This window comes from Melanerpes formicivorus, unplaced genomic scaffold (genome assembly GCF_026170545.1).
Source record: "Melanerpes formicivorus ecotype bairdi unplaced genomic scaffold, bMelFor1.0.p_v2 SCAF_8, whole genome shotgun sequence".
Taxonomy (NCBI): Eukaryota; Metazoa; Chordata; class Aves; order Piciformes; family Picidae; genus Melanerpes; species Melanerpes formicivorus.
The window spans coordinates 11,166,352-11,186,671 of NW_027142360.1; the positions used below are offsets into that span (position 1 = coordinate 11,166,352).

Sequence of the window (20,320 nt, forward strand, 5' to 3'; positions counted from 1 at the left end):
TTGTGGTGAGGACTTGTCTGGGAAGAAAGAGACCATGCAACTTGGTGAAGAAAATCAAGTACTAGTGTGTCACTCTCTGCTGATTACTCCCCTTTGTGAAATGCTCTTATCCAAAGCACTCCACCGCATCCTTGCCTTTCCAGTTGGTTTCCAAGAGCAACACCCAGCACCTGTGAGCCCAGATGCAGTAACCAACGTTTTCAGATAAGGGCTCCACTACTCAGGCACCAGCACCAGCAACATCACCTCTTACAAGTCATGACAGCAACTAATTTTTATTCAGGGGGAAAACAATTGATTCTCCAACTCACTGATTGTGGTGAAGACACTCGTGAAGCAAAAGTAATCCACAGCGTTGAGTGACAGCAGGTGATAGAGAAACTGCTCCCGTTCCTCTTCGCAGCGCAGGAAAGCGTAACGCTTGTAAAGTTTCCTGGTAGAAAGAGATACATTGCCTTTTGTTGTTATTGTTGTGGACAAAGTGTCTTAAAAGGTGTTTGAATCTCAAAACAACACATGAAGACTTGACCTTAATAGTAGGTATGAAAAGTAAGACTCCCCAGCTAATACAAGCTGCTAGAAACCCATTTACCATCTATGATACACATTCTGCAGATCCCTGCTATCATAGCAAGGATATGAGATGGAGAAGAGGAGGCTCAGGGGTGACCTCATTGCCCTCTACAACTACCTGAAAGGTGGTTGTAGCCAGGAAGGGATTGGCCTCTTCTCCCAGGCAACCAGCACCAGAACAAGGGGACACAGTCTCAAGCTGCGCCAGGGGAGGTTTAGACTCGAGGTGAGGAGGAAGTTCTTCACCAAGCGAGTCATTCGTCATTGGAACGGGTTGCCCGGGGAGGTGGTTGAGTCACCGTCCCTGGAGGTGTTCAAGAGGGGATTGGACGTGGCACTTGGTGCCGTGGTCTAGTCATGGGGTCTGTGTTGATAGGTTGGACTCGACGATCCTCGAGGTCCTTTCCAACCTAAGTTATACTGTGATACTGTGCTATAGAGTTCATCACATTAAAGGACTGGTTTGGTTTTGCTGCAAAGGACAGATATAAACTAACACTATGGACAACAACAGATCTGAACTAACGTACAGCAACCTCATTTCTTCCTCTCCCAACTGTGAATTATCCTTGTCTAAAAACCTAATCTTCCTTCTGCTTCAGTGTGAGAGGGAAAACTAAGCAGAAGACACCAAACCAGGGAAGGCACCAAGCAGCAGCAGGGGTCCACTATACATCATTGATTGCCCAGTGCAGTGCCTTGGGACACCAGGACACCTGCTTTGAGAAAGCACAGGGCTTGTCACACTGCCTGTAGTCTGAAGGCAACAGACTCCCAAAAAGCTGCCAAGGTTAATGGCTGTAGATAAAAACTTCAGGAAAATAAACGGTCTGCCACCATCCTTTCGGCTGACCACCCAGGAGGTGACTTTCTGCAGCTACTCCTCTTTCTTCCCATTAGCAGATCTGAGTATTTGGTAGCTTCTGGCATAAATCCTATGTGTAACTCATCAGAGCCAGAACTCTCTGCAATAACCATGATGTTTTCTTTTCATAAGGTTTGGTGTTTGTTTTTGTTTGTGGTTTTGTTTGTTTTGTGTGGTTTTGTTCTTGTTTTGCTGTTGTGGTTTTTTTTGTTTGGTTGTTTTTTTTCTCTAAATGCATTCCTTTGGGAAAATAAAGTTAGGGAACATCTACATAGGCAGGTCCTTAAGTACCTGTGCTTGCAAAAGGAGGCAAAGCCATGACATCCACTAAGAGGCTGAGAGAACTCAGCACCTGGGCAGTTTGGGCAGCAGGGGGTGGGGGCTGTGTTTGTCTTGTGTCAATGTGACACAGGGCTGTGTGAGAAAATGGACATTTTTTCCCCTTGCTGCTTCACTTGCAGAAGATACAGTGATTGTAGAGCTGTGAAATGGCTTGGATCTGACTAAACCCATACACCTTCTTCCTGAAAACTGTGATTCATTTTTCATGCAGATGAGCAGACTTCTGCCCTGCCCTCCTTCCCCAGCCACCCTCCATCCTTCAGTCACTTCTACCTAGAAACCACAGTACCCATACAGGGTGCCCGGCTGTGCCCCAAGCCTGCACAGCACCTTGACACACCACTGAGGAAATCATGAAAGTGGACCTTTGAGAAAAGCAGACAGCTTACTTGGCAAGTGCCTGGTTGGAAAGAAGCTGTTTCAGGTGTTGAGACAAAAGCTTCTTCTCCAGAGAAAGCCTTATCCAGGCTCTGGCTCGTCCCACATCAGTCTTTATCTCACTCATGTTTTGAACGTGCCTGAAATGAGAGGGGACAAAAAAAAATATTTAAAAATAAATAAATAAACAAATCTCCTGACATAATTTCTAGAGGCAGAGACCTCCAGCAGAGCCCCTGCAGAGCCCTGCACTGTGGCACTGAGAGGCCCAGCAGCCCCAGGCTGGTCCAGGGACATGAGGCAGCCCTCTCCAGAAGTGGCAGGTTGCAACCAATTCAGCTGTGTCCTGGCATTTGCTTGGCTAGGGTCAGCAGAGGTAGATCTGCTCATCTCTGAATTGCTTGAGGTAGATGTCCTCACTGCTAACACTAAAAAGCAGCCACCTTGCAAAACTCAGTTGTATCACAGTTGCCCTCTCAAGCTGCTGACAGGAACAAATATGTGTGGGAGGGTCAAGAACCCATCATAAGAGAACATATAAGAGTTTCTCTGAACCACAGTCTACTCTGAAGGCTACAACAAACCCCTTGATGGCAATGGCAACAGGAATCTGAGAAAAGGAGGATTGTTCAGTGCAAAACTAGCTAGTCACAAGCAGAACCATATTTTCAAGGACATAAAGAGGCCCTAGTGTAAGCGATAATCTGGACAGCCCTCCACATTCCTGGTCTGTAGGAAAGCAGAACTGTTCATAGTGGGGTTCTTCTATGTTCTTTCTTTTCTTTTCTTTTTTTAAACTTCCCATATATCAGCTTGGAGAGCACCAGAAACACTAGTTTTAGTGCACAGGGAGCTTTAGGAGAGGAAGAGAGCTGCCATGGCAGGGCAAAGCTGCTTCCAAAAAAAATCAACAACCAAACACTTGGTTAAACAAACAGCAAGAAAAATGTGCAACAGTTGACAGCAGGAGAAAGAAAAAGCTGCAAATTTTGTGTGATTTGCATGCTAAGTGCACAGGCAATTCACCCCTCCAAACCTCTGTGGCATGCTCCAACTATCATCACCTGAGTCTGAACTGATCTCTGTTATGACTGACTTCCCAACTCCTGTGTCTTCCTGGAAGGACCCCAGTGCATTTATTGGTGTTAGGGAATGTGGCAATATTTACTCCAAAACCAGTCCAACAAAGTCAGGCTGTGACTAATGTTTTGCACATTGACTAGTACAGTCTCACTGTCTCGTGCTTTCCCCCATCTGTTACACCTGAGTGCATGCTTGGCACTATATTTAGAGCCTGCATTATTTGAGAAAAATACTGTCCTGTTTACAGAGCTTCTAGCATAATGAGACCAGGACCTTAAGGGCAAATCTGTAAAGTACAACTTAATCCTGTCCAGAAATACATATTCACTGTGCAAAAAGGAAGTGGATACCACATGTAGCTCAGCATCATCCTTCTCTGCCAGGCTGACCAATCCAAATTCTCAAAACACAGGTCTACCTCTGCAGTCCAAGCTGAGGTGTCTGTGTCACATGGTTCTCTGCTGTATGTACATGCTTGGAGCACCATCAGGAAGAAACAAGCACTAAGAGTAATGGTAGCTTTCCAATGACAAAACCTAGGTTACTTAAAACTCCTTTTAAAAGAAAAGAGGGAAAAAAAGAGGGAGGATTTTTTTTATTTTAAAGAAGAAACTTTATTCCCGTTTCCTAATGTGACACATGGATAGCTCTCTGATGGACTAGGTGAAAAGAACTAATTCTTAGTGAGCTGTAAAACAAACCCAGGAAGCCCCTTTATAAGCAAGCTCAGCAGCTTCCCTCTGTCAGCAGTGATGCTTACCAGCCAAACCGCTGCTCAGAGCCTTGCTTCTGCCACTGCAAAGCCCTTCCTGACTCAGAGTGTGGCAGCCAGGCACACCATCTGGTGCCCCTGAGAAACAGGAGATGGGCACTACACTCAACTACATCTCGCCGAGACACTCTTCTCAGACATTTCAAGGTTTTCTGAGATGGGAAGATCAAAGCACATCTCCCCTCCCTCCCCTTCCTCCCTCAAGTGCTTGGCTTGAATTACATCAAATAGGGAATGCTGCGTAGAATACGTTATTTTACTGTGAGAATACTGAAGTGCAGATGGGCTCAACCTTACTCTGTACATGCTCTGTACCTCTTCATTACCTGCTTCTGATTCAGATCAGAGTGGCATTATCCACACATTTGGGAAAAACAAGGATCTGCAATCACAAGCCTTGCCACAGGCATTGAAAAGGTTCAGTAATCAGTCTTGGTATCAGCAACAGCTGAGTGTAACAGAAGAACAGAGCAAAGCATTCAGGAACTCAAATATATTTCACTCCCAGAACAGCTCTATTTTTATCTGTGACCTAAGCATTGTATGCTCACCACTGCACAGCAAACTCTTCTTGTCAGAGCACTGAACAGCAATTTCAATGCAGCTCCCTAGGTTGGGACTTGCTTTTAATCCCATTAGCAATAAAGCAAAATCTATTTACCCTGTCAAATGTAAGCCTGAGGTATGGCGAGACATACCCTCTGCAAATAGCTGTGCTGACAGAAGAGGTTACAGCTGCTCAGTGTCACATGCCCCTGAGGATGGTGTGCATGCTCTACATTGCAGCACAGTAAGAAACAAGCAGCACTAGCTCATCCCATGTAGGTAGGAGGTCTTTGCTAACCCAGCTGCTTTTGACTGCAGCAGGTTACACATCACTGACATGGACCCAGCACCCAGGGCTTGCATCTTCTACTGCAAGTTCCACACAGGAAGGGAGACACAATGTGGGCATGAAAACAAGCACTAGCAGCAAGAAAGAGCTTGCCTGAAGGAGAAGGACAGAAACCTTGAACTGGATAGATGAAAGGTTTCAGGGAGTTGCCTTGGTGCTGACTGGTCTGGCTGAATGCACAGAAATGTGCCCAAAGGTGAGGCAGTGCAGCTGGAAAAGGGGTGGGAGAGATGCCACAGATCCTTGTCCAGAGGAAAGGCTGACGGGCATTCCCCTAGACATACTTGTACAGAACTTGTGCAGAGAACTAAAAGAAATATCTTGAGCACCTCCTTTACTACATCTAAGTTACCTGTAGCCCAGGCATGTTGCACATTCAGAGCGTGACTGTGATTCAGTCCTGATTTAAGTTGTTTACGTAACCTTGCATGAGCCATCAAAACCAAGCCATGCTTAAGGCAATGATTAATCTTCTAGCCATTAGTTCAGTTAGCACCACAAGCCCAGCAATTTAACAATTATCCATCCTTCTATCTTCAGCATAAATCTATGTGTGCAAACAAGTATTAGTCAGCATTCTTTCCAAGCAGGAGAAAGTACACCGTGAGACTATGGATGACAAATGCAACTTATCATCTGCTCAGCATTTTCTATGACCAGACATGTCTGTGGAATACTCAAGTTATTACACAAGGTAGTGCTCTACTTCTGCACTTTTTCTCTCAAAAGCAGTGGAATCATTCTTGTGATGCAAGCAAAAGAGCTTAGATCTACGCTGGGCTACATGCATGCAGCGAGTGCGTGCAGCCTCCTGTCAGCAATCCCCTCCCAGCATGCAAGTTTCCGCTCCAGATCCTCCTTCAGCCTTTCCTCAGACTGACCCTCTACATGCCTGTCAGCCTTACAGGACTGAATTAAGTAAATAGCTGCCACATCCCATGAGAGGGAAGCTCAAGTGACAGACACACATTCAAAATGACCTCTTAGCATCACACTCCTAATTATACTGTATACTGTTCTCCCCTCCCAGTTTCACACGTTTTAGCCTTATGTGGCAAAGCCACATTCTTCACAATCAGAGCACAGCACTCAGACAAAAAGGTGGCACACTGCACATGGAAATTACAGCCATTTTCTTTCAGAATAGTCTGACTCATCTGTGAGATCTCACATCGGAATACAAAAAAAACCCTGTAATAACACACATGGTAAAAGTCACTGTACCCATGTTTTTGTGAACTACAATTAATCTTATTTTTGCCACAAGATCTTTCCCCCCATATTTTTATGTCAAAGAAGGACATGGTATTACAAGAAATAATACCCATGTTGCCTCATCCATTAAATGGCTATCAATTGCTTGCAGCTCTCTACAGGTGAGCATTATTGCATTAACTCCTCCCCACTTTTCATGACACATTTTCCCAACTGCAAGCCTTAGCCATGGCAAGCAAATATTAAAACAGTAGTCTGACCTGGCAGTGGCACTGAAGAACTTCTGCTGGGTGTTGTTACATCGGCTTCCACCTCTTGTTACTTTAATCCTTCTGTTTCCCAACCAACACTGCTTAAAAAGCTCTCCAGAATCAGGCTGTGGTCTCCTACAGAGCACCTACCACTACTTCGTATCCCAGCTCTAAACTCAACCAAATACTGGGTTTGATTATATTTCTAAATATGTACATTCATAACTATTTTCCATAAAATGCTAAGTGAAAAGAAAGAAAGAACATTGCTCAGGCATCATAAACAGGTTTTTATGTCCTTTTGCTTTGTCTTGTAGCTTGCTCAGTATTCTGAATGGTCAATACTCTGAAACAAGCAAAAAGTTAACAGGTACTGAGTATCAAGAAATTCAGTGTATCTGCTGCTATTTGTAGAAGTTTGCCTTACTGCTAGAAAACCCTCCTTGGAGAAACAAAAACCCCAGTAACAGGTGTGTGTTTTTCATTGTCTTTTAGGTAAAACAAATCGAGTGAACATGAAAAACAAAGCTTTGCAAAATAAAAAGGCAACACTTTGTAGGCTAAGGAGGTTTAATTCTCTTTAGCTTTTTTAGACCTAAAGCCAGTGAGGATCTTTATGTTATGCTACACAACTGAAACCATCAATGAATGCCTCAGGAAACAAACTGCATACCTCATATCTTGTATCAGGGAAACCCTCAAAGTAGGCAGACTAATTCCTGTATCAGACTTCCGTCTTTCTGTTCCAACAGCAACTGCAGTGAAGAAAACAGATGAAGTTTGTACAAAATTATGGAAACAGTCTGCAATGCATTTGCTTTACATACAGCTGAAAAACACTCTTAAGTAGTTGGTAACCACAATGTTTCTGTGCACTTTCAGTAACTCTATCCTGAAAATGTAGAAGTAGATCAAAAAAGATGCTTAATACATTACCTATATCTTCTTTAAACAAGCACTGAACTTGGACATTTAGCTTCCTAATTTCTTTGTGAACTATATTAACATAAATCTGCATGGCATTGAGTTTTATTAGTAGCATGCTCCTATGGAAAGCTCACAACTGAGGAGGACATGAAATGAAGCTACAGTAGCAGGTCTGATGCTAAGAATGCCATGCATTTCTCTGCTCTGCTACCCTGATCAAACTGCTTTGTGGTGACAGATTTTGCTCTCAGGAATTTGTGCCTGCCAGCTAGATTGCTTAGTGCATTACTCATTGAAGCTTACTAAGAAGTCCTTTTATGAGTGAGACTGGTTTATCCATAGATATGTCATTCAGGACAGATCATACATGTTCCCATCTGCAGGATTTAGAGGATTGGAGAGTCCACTAAGTTCAGACATATTTACTACAATACCCAGCAGCAGCCACTGGGCAGGGAGATCTCAAGGTCATCAGAAACATAGAAATACTTCAGTGATTGCAAAGGGCCAAGCTAAAGTGTGCACTAAGCATGGAGACTGATGTACAGAAATTACTTACACATCTTCTGAACCACTCGCCATTATAAAGATTTATTGAACAAGGAGTTATTCACATTGGAACTGGAGAGGCAGATTATGCTCACTGAAAGAAAATTGTCAGCTGTCTTAGCTACAGCTTTACACCTTCTTTTTTTCAGAAATCACCTCCTGCAGAAACACTGTTTCTCCTATCTCCCTCAATGCTAATGAAAAGGGAACAAAGGTAATGAACAGACATCAAGTGGTTTTCCAGATAGGGATCGTTAAGTATGTTCCTTTGCCTTCAACGACATCAATCTCTTTTGTTCAGATATCACAGCATCTTCACAATGATTATTAAAGGTCTCAAAATGTAAATGTGATATTAGCAAGCAAACACACTGAAAATCCTGCATGGGATTCACATTGTTTGAAGCATTCCTCCAAAGCCCAAGTTCATTCGCTGCAGTGGACCCTTAATGGAATCAACTGCCAAGTACTCACCTGGGGAGCCTGCACTGTGCTCTTGCTTCTCTTCTTTCTCCTGGTACTGAAGTAAATGTGACCACAAAGCCGATTTCCCCTGAAAATGAGTATGTAGTTTTAAATAAATTGAGAAGGAAAAATAAAAAGAAAAAGAGGCCAACAAACACAGCAAAATCATGAGCTGACATTGCAGTGAGTAAGATGTTCAGTAGTGACAATCAATTTTTCTCTCTTAGGCCATGAAACTGCAGGAAGAGGAGTGAACCAAGCAATCACACCATCTGCCTTATTTGTTCTCTCCCTGGGTTTCCCTTCTGAAGGTTGAAAGAGAAGAAAGGAAACATCTATTTGACAACATCACTGAAATTTCCAGAGGTACCTCTCAAGTTAAACCAAACAACCAAACAAAAACAACCAGACAAAAAGTAAACCAACCCTCCCAGACTCTTGAAACTCTCAGGAGATAAAAACCAGGAACTCTTGAGACCAAAGATACCTCCCATTTCATGCTAGAATGACAGACTAACACTTTAAATGCCAGAGATGTCATTCAGTATTTGCTAGAGTACTGTACACACAAAGTCCCAACTTTCCAGTTACCAACCTGCTTGACCTGCAGACCATGGCTCCAGATTCTTTCTAGCAGATCACAGAGACTAGCAATCAATGTATTTTCCTCCAGACCTGTTATATTGGCTTCTCCATGTCCCAGCTCCACTGCTTCATGGCCCATCTTCTCTACCAACATGCGTTTAGTCTACAGAAAAACAAAGTAATTAAAATCCCCAAAGGTTCCTAAGAATGTTATCTATCAAGGGACAGAGTTTATTGAGACCATTGCTAATAGCCTGACCAGAGAAACTTCAAATCTCTTTACAAAGATTGTAAATTAAAAACAATAATTAAAGTCTGCACTATTACTCCACATTGTCCTATTCCTCCACTGCTCATTTAGAATAAATTAGAATTTATTATCAACCACTATCAAAAACATAGCACAGAGACAGATACATTTTCAGTCTTACTCAGTATCTGTATTGTTACAGCTACTGAGGCTTACAATGTAGGTAAAATTCAGTATACTACCAACTGCAATATGAAGAAGTCCCATTTCCATGGCTGCTAAAAGCTTCTTTAGTATTAGAAACTGATGTACTTCATTTGTGCTACATAAACAACATGCACAATAGGCACACATGCTGAATGCTCCCCTTGTGACTGACGGTCTCGAGCTCATGTTTAGGCTACATATAAATAGGGACAATTAAAGGAAATCCTCCCTCAGATGTCTGATTCTGTCAATGATTCTCCTCCCTGTCCTTTTTACTCTTTCCACTAGTTCTGACCACATAAACAGAAGCAGTTGAAAAATATAACATTAAAGGCACATCCACCTTGCAATAGCTGGGTACAGCAACAGACCAATGCCGTTGCAGCTGTGAAAGACTTTTAGGACACCATCTGCAGATGCTGTTTAGGCTCAGTGTGAGCAAGGGGAGAACCTACCTTCATGCGACATTCCTTCAGTAACCCTTCCACAAATTTCCAGTTGGTTTGTGCAATCACAGCTGGAGAGAGATCTGAGAGTTTGGGCTGCCTCAAATTTTTTCCTAAACTCCTTGCCTCCTGCATGTATTTCTAAAAATAAACAGAATAATTTTAGATACTTCAAGTCAGAGGGACTCTCTTTGTCCTAATCCTAAGCAAGCAAATACTGGTGAAAAGGAATGAGCTAGTGTTAATCTAGGAACAAAATTGTGATTTGTCTGAGGTTTAGGTGTGAGGCTGGAGAAGTGGAATACTCCCTTCTGACAACAGAAAAAGCAAGATATTTTCTTATATGGTACTGAAATAGTTGATGTTAGTTAGAGAACTGTGCTGTTAGCCACTAGCATGAAGTTAGCCACAGCAAGTGCATAACAGCAATACCTCTTCATTCAGCAATGAAATCAAAATACCAAGTAAGGTTTTTCTTTCATAGTTGATTCTCACATTTCAAAAAGGCAAACAAATAATACTAATAATTAAAAAAGGTCATTTGTGACCAAACCATAAATGAATTGAAAAAAAACATTCCTTGGAAAACAAATTACAAGAAGCAGAAATACACTTACTGAAGGAGAAAGATTTTATCCATTACTTTTTCTCTAGGTAGTTTATGGGGGGAAAAATAAGATTTGATTTGATTCTGAGTTAACTTTTTAATTACAAATTAAGACTGCTTTAAACAAAACTGACATTTAGGATGAATCCATGTGGGGTGGTTACTGAGAAGCATGGACAAAAATTAGCATATTCTTTTAAAAAGAGATTCAAGCTATAATAAGACTTGTAAAGTTTTCTGTTCCACTGCCTTGTTATTCAGGGGTGGGTTGGGTTTGTTTTGGTTTCATTTTTATGTTAACCTTAAACCAATCAATGTGTCCTCTGCCTCCAACATTACAGTATCACAGTATTGCCAAGGTTGGAAGAGACCTCAAGGATCATTGAGTCCAACCTGTCACCACAGACCCCTGACTAGACCATGGCACCAAGTGCCACGTCCAATCTCCTCTTGGAACACCTCCAGGGATGGTGACTCCACCACCTCCCTGGGCAGCACATTCCAATGATGAATAACTCTCTCTGTGAAGAACGTTCTCCTCACCTTGAGCCTAAACTTCCCCTGGCGCAGCTTGAGACTGTGTCCCCTTGTTCTGGTGCTGGTTGCCTGGGAGAAGAGACCAACCCCTTCCCAGCCACAACCACCCTTCAGGTAGTTGTAGAGGGCAATGAGGTCACCCCTGAGCCTCCTCTTCTCCAGGCTAAACAACCCCAGCTCCTTCAGCCTCTCCTCACAGGGCTATGTTCAAGGCCTCTCCCCAGCCTTGTTGCCCTTCTCTGTACACGTTCAAGTGTCTCAATGTCCTTCTTAAACTGAGGGGCCCAGAATTGGACACAGTACTCAAGGTGCTGCCTAACCAATGCAGAGTACAGGGGCACAATGACCTCCCTGCTCCTGCTGGCCACACTATTCCTAATACAGGCCAGGAGGCCATTGGCCTTCTTGGCCAGTGAGAGGTCTACATGGTGGGCAAGAAGTTTGCCATATTTAAGTGTGCAAATGTGAAGCCTACCAGAAAGCTGTCCAAGTATTATGAAGTTTTTGTTAAAAAGACCAAGATAATAGAATGATGCCAAAAAAAAGTCTTGAAACACAGCATTTGTAGCCTGGTGTGGGAATGCTCTGCTTCCACAGTGTGGTTTTATATAGTTAATGCTGCTTCTTTGGGGGATGGTATGTGACAATGACTGTTGTTCCCCCAGGAGGAGCAGATGATGTTCCTCCAGTGACTTAGTGTTGCCGCTGGCTGAGTTCTCTGGAGACCTGAGAGGTCAGTACAACTGCTGCATCCTTAAAGCTTTCTATCTGGGGAGACAATAATTTATATAATAGAATCATAAAACACTTTGGGTTGGAAGGGACCTTAAAGATCATCTAGATCCAACCTCCCTGCCATGGGCAGGCAAAATCCAAATGCACGGAAGTTAATTGAAATACCTTTTTTATTTTTGGGGGAGGAGTACAGTTTTTCTGACATGATTGGATTTTTTTGAAACACAAAATTTGGACAAGAACCACTTAGCATCAGTCCAAGAAGTCAGACAAGACTGCAGCGTTCTGCCACGAAAAGCTATGTTTGGCAAGAATGCTCAGCTAAGTAACTACAATTTCACTGACACTCTGAGGACTTAAAAATGGTTGAAAAACCACATGTGGGAATTAAAAGCACCCAAACCAGATAATGGAGGCATATTGCTCAGCAAGCAATCTCACAAGTGACTTCCACCTAGCTGAGTGCAAAAGATACTGACAGAAAAATATAAGGAATATAAAATTAGGAAATAGAATGTACCTTCTTACATGTAAAGGGATAAATAAAGTGCAAAGTGTGGTTATATTCTGAAGAGTACAGAACATGGATAACCTTACTTTATTCATTGTATGTCTTGTTATTATACTAAAATAAAAAAAAAAGGAAAGGATTATTAAATCTTGCAAGTTCATGAGAAGGGTAAGGATGGGATGAGAGAACTAATTGCCCTTTGTCTGTTGATCAGCATCCACATACCACCACCCTCTTCTCACTGAGATGCAGCAATCCCACAGTCAGATAGCAATGCTTCTTGGATTTAACACCCTAAGCTGAATTGACAGGCAATCAACACGGGAAAAACAGAAGTAAATCCAAATTCTTGTCTTTCAGCCTTGGAGCTGTCATGTTTACCATGAAGCAGGCACAGAAACCTACAGCTGGTTTCCAGCTACTTTTCTGATTATAACCACACTTTCAAGCGTTACAGGGATGTGCTCGTACTCTACAAGAAAGGGAGAGGTTTGAGACACAGTGAAGACAGTGGCTCCTCGTGTGAACAACATCCTAAAAGCAGCTTTCAATAAGAAAAACTAAAACATACCAGGCAGCATTCAGAGAAGGATTTTTTAGGAGGCCGTGCAGGAGGGGGTGGTCCCTGATCCCACTCCCAGAAGGCCATTGAGTTCTGACGAAGCAAATGCTCCTCTGATGGCTAAGAGGAGGCAGATGCCCCAATGGAAGAACAGCCAGAAAGAAAGAGGAGACAAAGGAAAAGAAGCATGCATATGATCCACAGCCAAAACAAAACAAAAATGAAGAAAGTAAATACATGACAAAGTATCAAAAAGGCTCTGCTGAGATAGACACACAAGGCAACATTGAAAATATATTTGCAAAGCCATGCTAGCAAAAATAGCAACAAACATGTTCAGGTGCTGTTTTGTTGTGTGTCCATGAAACCTTATTCCAAGCTGCAGTTCATAGGTCCACTCCCACTCATCAATCTGGGTTCTTTCAGAGGGCAAATGCCAACACTGGACATCATTATTCAGCAAGATTTAGCACAAAACAGCATGAATGTTTTGGGTTTGCTACTGACACACAAAAGAAGCACATGGGCATCAATGGAAAAATATAGCAGAACGTATTTAATGCAGGATGAGAAACTGAAAAGATGGGAAAGAAATGTATGTATGTGAGTGACATTTAGAAGATGCATGGGAGTTTCCAGGCTTTAGGTATAAAAAGGCCCCAAAGTTTTAACCTTTCAAATAGGCTTACTCATGTCAGGAATCTATGTAAGAGAGAGGGAAAAAAATTCCTTTGAAAAAGAAAAAAGCCCTGCCTCATTCACCTCTGCAGCACTGACATTTATTCAAGGAATTGACTTTTGCAGAGACTTTCACCCTGGCTGAGCTTGGTACCTGCACCAGGAAGGCACCAGGGCTCTACTCTCAGCATGCAGTGGCACAACTGGAGCCTAAATCACCAAATGAGCCATTTTCCTGATGAGAAAAGTGCTGTCTTATTTCAAACAAATAAAAATACTTCATTTATGTTGTGTGCTTTGCAGTTGTACAATGCATACAAGCACCTACGACAAGCAGCCTCTAAATGGCTGCTGAGACCCACACAAACTCTATGGTAGCCACAAAACTGCCTGAAGTAATAATACAACATTTGTCTAAACCTCAGCTCCTGAATCACAAGCTCATGTCACCTGTAGCTGATTCCACCTACCTCCCTCAAATCATTGTCCAGCCCGATGTGTTCTGAGTGCTGCCGCAGGCGGTCTTTCCTTCTCTGCGTGGTGGTGCTACGACTGGTCCAGCGGCTGCCAAGTCAGAGAGAGACAGAAAAGACACAAGTAGAAAAAATCAGGAGGGAAAGCCAGGGTCAGAAGCCAGAGGACACCTGACAAGTTTGCAGGAGAAGTGAAAGCACAGACTTGGACCTTGTGGTACATGTGGGTGGCAAGCTGGTGCCTGAGCCCATGAGAAACTGCCTGACAGCTCACAGGCCAGCACACACCCAAGGGACAAAAGCCCTGATAGCAATGTGCCCACTGCCTGCCAGAGCCTGCAGTGACAGCTCCTATGTTACCCGAAATGCAGGTCATGCAACAATAGTGATAGTAAATTGTACTCAGTTACTCAACAGTACTTGAAGGACCCTTCAAAATCTGTCTCTGTCCTGGCCTCTTTACTCCAGACTGAAGTGTTCATGCTGGGCACCACACCAGGATGACTGCTCTGAAACGGCCTTTTCTAGAGGACCTGCGATCAACATGTGGAGCCCCTGGGAATTTGGGCTCTCTGCTGGTGGTAGATCTATACAGAGGGAAACCTAGAGATGCTTGGTGAATCTTTCTACATAGGTGGTGTTGGCAAGGACAGCAGTCTCCAGATCCCCAAATCATCTATTCCTGTGTGCATCCCAAACAGAAGTACATACAAATAGGATCTAGGATCTGAATTTTGGCATGGAGTTTCAGCTGATAATACATAGGCAGATGTATGCCTGGAGGAAGAATCCTTTGCACAGATTTGTACTTGAGTCCTGAGATGTGAAGCAAGCCATTGGAGTTGTGCAAAGAGGGGAACTTGACCCAAGAGAGAAGTGCAGGGATGTGACTCCTGGTAACGAAAGCCACAGAGAGAAGGACTTTGCATACATGTACCTATCTCCATCAGTTCCCCCAATGGGTCTATCAAAGACCCAAGTTTAGCTAACCACACAGATGAAAAGGGAAAAAAGTCAAGAGACATACTTTTTGCAGTCAAGTCAAAATCCCTTTGTACCTCTGAAATAACATCAAGAAAACAAGTACAAAGGAAGAAACAAACATCTGGGTCAGCATGTAATTATGATTCAGCACCTCACCATCCCATATGACAAGAAATGTATTTTTAAAGCAACGTAGCCTCCAGTCTCCAGTAACAAAGCAACACAGCCCAATAGGTGTCTGCACAGCAAACACTGATACATTCTCAGAGGAATACATTACTGACATAAGTGTCTTTGCACCTCCTCAGAAGTATTAAAAATATATAGCCTGCAAGTTTAGTGAGTCCCCACACTTTTTTGGGGAGTTTTGTCTTCAGAAGCAACACCAGCACCTCATTATATCACTGAGTGGGGGAAAAGAAAACTCCACATTTTAATAATCTCAACAAACAGAAACTCAGCAGGAAAAAAACACCCTGAGGATACTTTAGCTACCTGGCTCTGGAGACCTTACATTTATTGCAAGTTAATGTCAGTCTTACATTTCACACCAGAGAATGCCAATAGCACACTGGAAAGCTAAGTCATAGATCAAGTATTACCCGTATTGTATTTATTTTTCTGCTCCAATTTATATGGCATTTTCTGAATTCTAGACAAAGCTTGGATCCCTCTTCACCTGCATTTATGCAATTACTGAAAGATATAAGAAGTACTAGAAGCATCCTTTGAGGGACCACATCACACCGAAGGTAAAAGCACAACAAAAGTCACATAATAATTACAATTAACACATCATCATTAAAGCATTTTCAGTTAATTCCAGCCCTGTAATCCATCTGGGAGAAAGCACAGACCATTCTCCAGATTATTAATCAGAACTATTTTAACATTTTAAATGTAAAGATCATTGGGCATTTATGACAAAGACACTGCTGCTCATTAACTGAGCAATTACACATGCAGCAAGCTGTGTGCTCTTGCTTCCCCATCCTCTGTTGCTGAGGAAGAGGAGATGCTGGGGCACTGGGTGAGCTCTCTGCATTCAGCTGCTGCTCTGAATCTTGTTGGGAGATTTTGTGAAGATCTAATAGCAGATAAGCAGGACTAAGCAGATAAATCTCTTAAAGCCTCTTCTCTAGGCCACACAAGAATTTTCCCAAAATAATGCTTCAACACTACAGAAACCATTCCCACCGCCCTCATCAGCAGAGGTTGCATTTTAAGCTACTCCTTCTCTCCCTTCAGTCACTCAGTGATTCTAAGGTAAGTAAAAGCCCTCTCCAGGGCCACACCACCTCCCTTGGCAAGAGAGCTGCTCGGGACTGGCACCAAGACTGAAAGGGTGGTACCCACAGCTGCCATCCTCTGCACGAAACAGCAGTAGTGATTTGCCAGCATCACCCCTTAAGCCCTGACAAACCCTTGTCCTAAGTGGTATTTAACTTGCAAATTCCCTTGAGACAGTAATACTGTTCAAGGAAGAGCAAACAGAATAGAGGATTCAAGGATTCAACACACATTTTTTGCTATGAATTTAAATTCTGCACAGCTATTTTAAAATCATCTATTAGCTCAAAGAAGTTAACTGCCCTTTTACCACCTTGCACCAGTTGAGCAGAGGATCAGTATTCAGCACACTTGCCCATTAGGTTCCAGGTCCCAGTAGCACACAGTTCCTATTTTAGAAGCCATCTTTAAGCACAGTTTGCCAGTCACACTTTATTCTTGCAAATGAATGCATTTGAACACAAGTGGTTAAGGTTTTCATTGGATCTGTTGGTGGTTTGCTGTATTACATTACCTAATCTATAGTAGCTGCCTGTTTCAAATTTTCATACATTAAAGGTGAGGTTTAATACCCACAAAGCTGAAATAACATCAGCATTGTGTGTGGATACCTCATGGCTGATTAATTTCTCACTCACTTAGATGCACTGCAGAGATGCTACTCTATACTACCGAAAATGCAACTGGCTTGACTTTCTTTTAAAGAAAAAGCTTCACTGAAGACAGTCAGCCTTAAAACAGCATCCAACAGATGGGGAGGCAGGAAAAAAACACTTTTATGATATGAAGCACTTGGTACAAGAGACAGAACATTTCCCATAGAAAAAATAAGTTACTACACACACAGAGACACATGCATGCATACATAGCTATCTAAAAATAGTGGGTTTTTTTTAAGAAAGCTCAACCAATGTTCATGCTTGTAAATGAGCAAACAGTAGTCCTGTTTTAAAATGATGAGAACAAGAGCATCAGGCAGATAAACCCTGGGCAGTTCACAACTGCAAGGGAGAGGGTGTTGATGATACAGTACAGTGATTAGAATAGAATAGAATAGAATAGAATAGAATAGAATAGACCAGACCAGGTTGGAAGAGACCTTCAAGATCATCGTGTCCAACCTATCATCCAACACCATCTAATCAACTAAACCATGCAACCAAGCACCCCATCAAGTCTCCTCCTAAACACCTTCAGTGATGGTGACTCCATCACCTCCATGGACAGCACATTCCAATGGGCAATCCCTCTCTCTGTGTAGAATTTCTTCCTAACATCCAGTCTGAGACTGGTCAGGTGCAGCCTGAGACTGTGTCCTCTTGTTCTGGTGCTGGTTGCCTGGGAGAAGAGACCAGCCCCCACCTCTCTACAACCTCCCTTCAGGTAGTTGCAGAGAGCAACAGGGTCTCCCCTGAGCCTCCTCTTCTCCAGGCTAAGCAATCCCAGCTCCCTCAGCCTCTCCATGTAGGGCTTCTGTTCCAAACCCTTCACCAACTTTGTTGCCCTTCTCTGGACACGTTCCAGCAAGTCAACATCTTTCCTAAACTGTGTGGCCCAGATGATATGGTACAGTGCCCACAGAAGTTGTACCATAAACTGCAGCATGCATAGTTTTTACAAATAAATATTGACATAGTGGTGAGATCAGCAAAACACAGCACAGGAACAAATGCCTGGAGAAAGCAATCAAATTCTTTTCATGGGTAAGAGCAACACATCACTTGGCTAAAGCCTGAGGTTAGGAGGCCAAGTATAGCAGGATCTGTGCTTGAAGACTTGGATTGTGCCTTCCTTTGGGAATTGCTGTAGGCCATTAGGACATAGGACAGACAAAAGCACGAAGCTCCCTGTAAACTGGGATACAAGTGAGAGGGCCTGGGAGAGAGAAGTGGCCAGTCCTGGGAAGAGGAAACAGGCTGATCAGGGAAGGAAGCAAGAAGCAAAGCAGGGCTCAGATAAAAGGTTAAAAAAAAACAGGGCTAACTAAAAGGAAAGGAAAAAAAGTATAACTTGAGCCATTTTGTAAATGTACAGCAAAGCAAAATCCTCCTTTAAAAACTATCAAAAATGAAGAAAAAATAAGAATCTGTTCAGTTGTTCTTTGCAAGCATTCACTGCAAATTGCCAGAATGGAAATACATTCCCATGCTTGATGTGCAATCAGTGTTTTCCTGTGCAATATTTAATCTCATTTATCAAGCTTCTTAGTACAAATTAAGTTACAAGGTAATCAATTAGATTGAAAACACAGCTTGTTTCATTGTTGTAATTTTGCACTGTAAGCATATTCACCATAATTCAACAATTAGCTAATCAAAAACCATGAAGTGTTTATGTAGCTTGGCTTTTTTGTCATTCAAATTCCTCTCTTGGATCATTGTAAATGCATCAGCCAGTGGAGTCCCAGTTATGATTTTAAAAGCCTAGTAGAAAATGCACACAGGGAAGGAAGCAAGAGGGGAATGTTTGGAAACCACAGTGTGGTGCTGGGGTCTGAGAGAAGAAAGGAGGAGTCTGGAAACTGTGGCTCTTATCCAGGATAACAGACAAACTGCCTAAGGGACTGCAGCCTATTTTCTCCTGGGACACTTCTGTAGAAGTAACTGCTTTAAAAGGTTAGAGCAGCATGGAAGGGCCACTTTTGAATCCAGAAGAAGATGCAGCTGCTCTCTGTAGGGTCAGGTTTTCTTACATCTGAAATAAACAACGGCCAGCAGGGGTAGGGGAAGTTATAATGACCCTGTACTGAGGCAATACCTCAAATAGTGTGTTCAGTTTTGTGCCACTCACTGCAAGAGGGACATTGAGATGCTGGAGTGGGTCCAGAGAAGGGCAACAAAGCTAGTGAAAGGCCTGGAAAACAAGTCTTACGAGAAGCGGCTGAGGAAACTGGGATTCTCTAGTCTGGAGAAGAGAAGGCTTGAGGGGAAACCTCATTGCTCTCTACTGCTATCTGAAAGAAGGCTGGAGTGAGGTGGGGGTCAGTCTCTTCTCCCTAGTGTCAAGTGACAGAGAGGAAATGGTCTAAAATCATAGAATCAATAAGGTTGGAAAAGACTTCAGAGATCATCAAGTCCAACTTGTCAGCCAATACCTCATGACTAGCTAAACCATGACTTTAAGTGCCAGATCCAATCCTTTTTTGAACACCTCCAGGGACAGCAAATCCACCACCTCCCTGGGCAGCACATTCCAATGGCCACTAACTCTTTCTGTGAAGAACTTTCTCTTCACCTCGAGCCTCAATGTTCCCTGGCACTGCTTGTACCAGAGGAGGTTTAGATTGGATATTAGGAACTAGAATAGGCTGCCCAGGGAGGTGGTGGAGTCACTGTCCCTGGAGGTGTTCAAAAAATGTGTAGATGTGGCACTTTGGACCATGGTTTAATGGCCGTGGTGGTGTTAGGTCAATGGTTTGACTTGATGATCTTTTCCAACCAAAATAATTCTGATTCCCTGAGTGCAGAGCAAGTCCCTCCAGTGGGACATTGTTGCCAGACTGGAAAGAGAACAGAACTAGGTAGGGGGGGTTTTGTTTGTTTTGTTTGGGTTTTTTTCAATTGCTGTGAGCTGGGATGAATTGCTCTTTTCTTTACAGAAGAATACTCTGCCTTTTAGTTTAGAGAAATAGTTTGGATACGATAGTTATCTTTAGCTTAAGTTTAGATCTGTGTACTCTGCAGTTAGTGTCTTTCCATGTTCTGTCAGTTTTGATCAAAAAGATGATTAGAGAAACTATACCTAGGAGCTTATTCTCCAATTTTATCACAGTGGGGATTTGGTGTTTGCTTTTTTTGGTTTGTTTGTGTTTCTTGGTGTTTGGTTTTTGCGGCATGGGGTTAAGTTTTGTTTTCTTTTTTTTTGTTTATTTGGTTTTAAAGTCTTCATTTATCTTTAGTAAACTGAACTCCAGAGTTATTTTCAGTGAAGTTTTTGCTTAGCTGAGCAAGCCACCAGTTCCTGACCACCATGGGGAAGAGGTACCAGCCCACATGACACTGTCCAGGGGCATTGTTTAGTGGTGGGCAGTGCTAGGTTAACAATTGGACTTAATGAACTTTAAGGCTTTTTTCAAACCTAAATGATTCTATGACATCAAGCATGCACCTGCAGTCTGAATGCTTGGAAGAATAAGAGCAA

At 42.7% G+C, this 20,320-nt stretch overlaps 1 protein-coding gene across 4 annotated transcripts in view; it reads right to left on the bottom strand.

Moving 5' to 3' along the window:
• The window catches only part of DENND5B (DENN domain containing 5B), a 108,298-nt gene that overhangs the window by 13,858 nt on the left and 74,120 nt on the right, over positions 1-20,320 (bottom strand). For 2 of the 4 annotated variants that reach the window (XM_068142126.1, XM_068142124.1), the window contains 8 exons: positions 13,904-13,997; positions 12,765-12,875; positions 9,813-9,944; positions 8,911-9,063; positions 8,325-8,403; positions 7,048-7,129; positions 2,170-2,298; positions 312-433 (listed from right to left, as the gene is read on the bottom strand). In XM_068142126.1, coding sequence (XP_067998227.1) covers positions 312-433; positions 2,170-2,298; positions 7,048-7,129; positions 8,325-8,403; positions 8,911-9,063; positions 9,813-9,944; positions 12,765-12,875; positions 13,904-13,997 — 902 coding nt within the window. The remainder of the gene's footprint in view (positions 1-311; positions 434-2,169; positions 2,299-7,047; positions 7,130-8,324; positions 8,404-8,910; positions 9,064-9,812; positions 9,945-12,764; positions 12,876-13,903; positions 13,998-20,320) is intronic. The other 2 variants (XM_068142128.1, XM_068142127.1) reach the window with 1 other exon arrangement.